The sequence below is a fragment of the Podarcis cretensis genome (assembly GCF_951804945.1).
Source record: "Podarcis cretensis genome assembly, chromosome: 2".
Classification (NCBI taxonomy): Eukaryota; Metazoa; Chordata; class Lepidosauria; order Squamata; family Lacertidae; genus Podarcis; species Podarcis cretensis.
In genome coordinates, this window is record NC_137171.1 from 114,028,597 (window position 1) to 114,032,259 (window position 3,663).

At 41.8% G+C, this 3,663-nt stretch overlaps 1 protein-coding gene across 1 annotated transcript; it reads right to left on the bottom strand.

Annotated features, from left to right (window-relative positions):
• Positions 1 to 1,316: 1,316 nt before the first annotated feature.
• On the bottom strand, positions 1,317 to 3,071 carry LOC307209826 (vomeronasal type-2 receptor 26-like; the record flags this gene model as incomplete). The annotated part of the gene is made up of 3 exons (XM_079965189.1): positions 1,317 to 2,225; positions 2,543 to 2,669; positions 2,883 to 3,071. 3 exons carry the CDS (start codon positions 3,069 to 3,071, stop codon positions 1,333 to 1,335), a joined length of 1,209 nt encoding a protein of 402 aa, XP_079821315.1. The 3' UTR covers positions 1,317 to 1,332.
• Positions 3,072 to 3,663: the final 592 nt, after the last annotated feature.

Consider the following 3,663-nt stretch of genomic DNA (forward strand, 5'->3'; position numbering starts at 1 on the left):
CGAAATCGGCCTATAGTTCTTTACTTGTGTTAAATCCGGATCTTGTTTTGGTATTAATGTAATATATGCTTCTTTCCATGTTTCTGGTAATTCTCCTTTTCTTAATATATTGTTCATCACTTCTTTCAACGGTACAAGTAGGGCGTATTTCATTTTTTTATAATATTTTGCTGTGAATTCATCCGGTCCCGGTGCCTTTCCACTTTTTAGTTCTTTTATAGCAGCATTAATTTCTTCTGTTTCAATTAGGTCATTCAGTCTGTCTTTCTTTTCTGTCAGAATTTTTTGCACCCCTTTCTGTCGCAAGAAATCTTCTATTTTCTTTACATCATTCTCTCCAGCTCTTTTGTATAACTGTCTACAGAAATTTACAAATCCTTTTCTAATTTATTTCGGGTTATCTACTTCCTTTCCTTCCACTTTGTTGTTGTTGTTATTGTTTAGTTGCTTAGTCGTGTCCAACTCTTTGTGACCCCATGGACCAGAGCACTACAATCTTCCACTATAATCTTATTAATTGTATTCTGTTCCCTTCTCTTTTTAATCTGCCATGCCAGCCACTTTCCAGATTTGTTAGCATATTCAAAGTTCTTTTTTCTCATTCTTTTAATATTCCATTCTACTTCTCAGTTTATTATAATTGCAAATTGACTTTGTAAGATTTAAATATTCTGATTTATTTTCACATTATTTGGGTTTTTAACTAATTTCTTCTCATTTTCCATTATTTGTTTTAGTATTTCTTTCTTGCCTTTTTCACGGAATTTATTTCTATTACTGTTCTGCTGAATAAAGAAGCCTCGCATTACTGCTTTGCTAGCATCCCATACCACACTCATTTTTGTTCCTTTATTACTATTATTCACAAAATAATCCATCAGAGTCTGCGCTCTCTCATTTATTTTTTGATCATCCAATAAGTTCTCATTTAGTCTCAATCAAAAAGTTTTTTCCTCCATTTCTTTTATTTTATTTATTCTACTTAGATTCAGATTGCAGAAAATGGGGGGGTTGAAAATCTTTCAAAGAAAAGGTCTTGTGGCCTTTGTTATGTCCAGAGACCAGTTTCTTTTCTGATTCACATGGAGGAAAGATGTTAGACTGGCATATTGGGAAAGGAACACTCAGTTCACATTTATTGGTTTTATCATTGCAGTGCTATGCCAAAAAAAGCACGAGATTTTTTAATGTTAAACCATCAGATGTTCCTTTTTATTCAGATCTGACCTCAGGACAATAATGTTAGACTGGCAAATCGGTAAATGAACAATCAATTCACATTCATTGGTTTTAATAATGCAGTGCTATGCCAAAAAAGTACTGGTTTTTATGTTACACCATCAGATGCTCCTTTTTATTCAGATCTGGCCTCAGGACAATAATGTAGCACTTGGGGATAAAGATGCAACCCAGTAACCCCGAACTGGAGGCCAAGATAGAGAAGACCTGCACGGCTACCATATATTTCCCCTTGGTGCTCAGGTAGGCTGGCACAAAGGACACCCAAACACTGCAAAACACCAGCATGCTGAAGGTGATCAGCTGGGCTTCGTTGAAGGCCCCAGGCAGCTTCCTGGCTAGGAAAGCCATCGTGAAGCAGACGGCCGCCAGAAAGCCCATGTAGCCAAGGGCAGAATAAAACATGGCAACAGAGCCTTCGTTACATTGCAGAACGATCTGCCCAGGCTGGGAGTGCATGTCGGAGTCTGGAAAGGGGGGAGACATTCCCAGCCAGACCATGCAGATGCCCCCTTGGACACTGGAAAAGGACAAGACAAGGCAGTTGGCCAAGCTCTTGCCCAGCCATTTCCTCATCTGGCTCCCTGGCTTTGTGGCCATAAACGCCACCACCACAGTGATAGTCTTTGCCAACAGGGAAGACACGGCCACGGAGAAGATGATGCTGAAGGCAGTTTGTCGGAGAAGGCAGGTCCACTTCTGGGGCCGACCGATGAATAAGAAGGAGGACAAGAAGGAGAGCAGGAGGGAGACAAGGAGCAAGTAGGTGAGGTCCCGGTTGTTGGCCTTGACTATTGGTGTGTCAAAGTATTTAATGAAGATTCCCAAAAGAAGTCCAGCAGTGAGGGACAAAAACAGGGCAAAAGAAGCCAGGATGATCCCCAGAGGTTCTTCATAGGACAAGAAATGTATAATCTTGGAGACACACTGATCTCTGTGTACATTGGAATTCTGATCATCTGGACATTTGTTGCAATGCTTTGCATCTGAAAAACACAAGAGTGACTTTAGTGCTGCCAATATAAATATTATAGGCATGATATTCCATAGTCTACTACATACCAACTATATTACTCTGTGATTCTTATCTGATTACTGTATTTTGGGTTGTAGGTTTGCCTTGAAGCAATTTTGGGCTATAGTTTGGAGTCAGAATGGAAGTATTAAGGGCCAGCATACCCCATTGAGCTCCTTTAATGGGGCAAGACCCCCCCCCTTCCATAGGTACCAATGCCTGGAATTTGAAAGTGATTTTCTACTATGAAAAGTCAACTCTTTTAAATATCCTTTCAGGGACATTTACCTTCCTGAATGGAGATTGTTCCTTCCATGCATTCAACACAAGCATAGCAGCAGATTGGTTCTCCCTCCTTAATGGCCTTGGCATATCCTGGACGACAGTTTTCGGTACACCTTGAAAGAGGCACGTTCTAGCCAAAATGAGAAAAAGCATCAAGCAGAAGATGTTAGGACTTTGTGGATAGGAGGAGCCACAGAGTGCAGCTAGGACTGAATCATACAATGAGGTTAGAACTGAGGAATAAGCTATGCACGTGTATGTTTGCTGCTGCCTGGCCAATAGCATAGTATTGCTTGGTCTGATGTATTAAAGAGAATAAGATGTGATTAATTCTTTCACCCACCTGTTTGAACCGCCTAGGCCACACAATGACATTTCGGTCAATGGCAAACTTGATTTTCTCTGGAGATGCTGATCTCGCTACACTCCCAACTTTCAACCCAACAAGGGAATTATTGGGAAACGCCACCCAGTTGACAATGTCAAAGTCAGCTGCCAGCTCCCCATTCTCATCCCAGTAAGCTCCATCCATGGAAAAGTTGTAAAGGTAGAGGTTTCTTAGGAAAGAGTGCAGCTAAAATGGTGCAGGAAAACACACACACAATTAGCAAACGAGGAACAAAGTAGCGTACATGAGCCTTGCCCACTTGGAACTCTAGTCTCCCAAGGTGTAGTCCCAGAGACTCAAATGGGACTCTTATTTGGGAAATAGCAGAGCTAGAGTCGTTAATATATTGCATGTTAAAATTAGAATCAGGAATGACAGGTAGTGTGGTTATAACGTTGTAGTAGGATCAGGGTGTGTGGTCCCATTCTAGAATGGAAGAGCCATCCAAAAAGGGGCGCCAGGTGGCAGCCTTTACAACACATTTACTCAATGTCCTTTAAGCATATGGGGTGCAGGCTGAGAAACGAACTCGCCTCTAACTGTACCCCTTCAGCCCGGGAACAGGTAACATGTAGTCAGTGATTTGTCCCGTTTTACCACCTGAGGCAAAACAGGAAGGTGTCATCCACCCCCACCTGAAGCCTTGCTTCCCAGGGCTGCCTCAGTCCACTTTCATGGGCAGAGTAGCCCTGCATCTAGTTTGTGAATGCCTCTCCCAACAGCAGTTTGAAAGAGG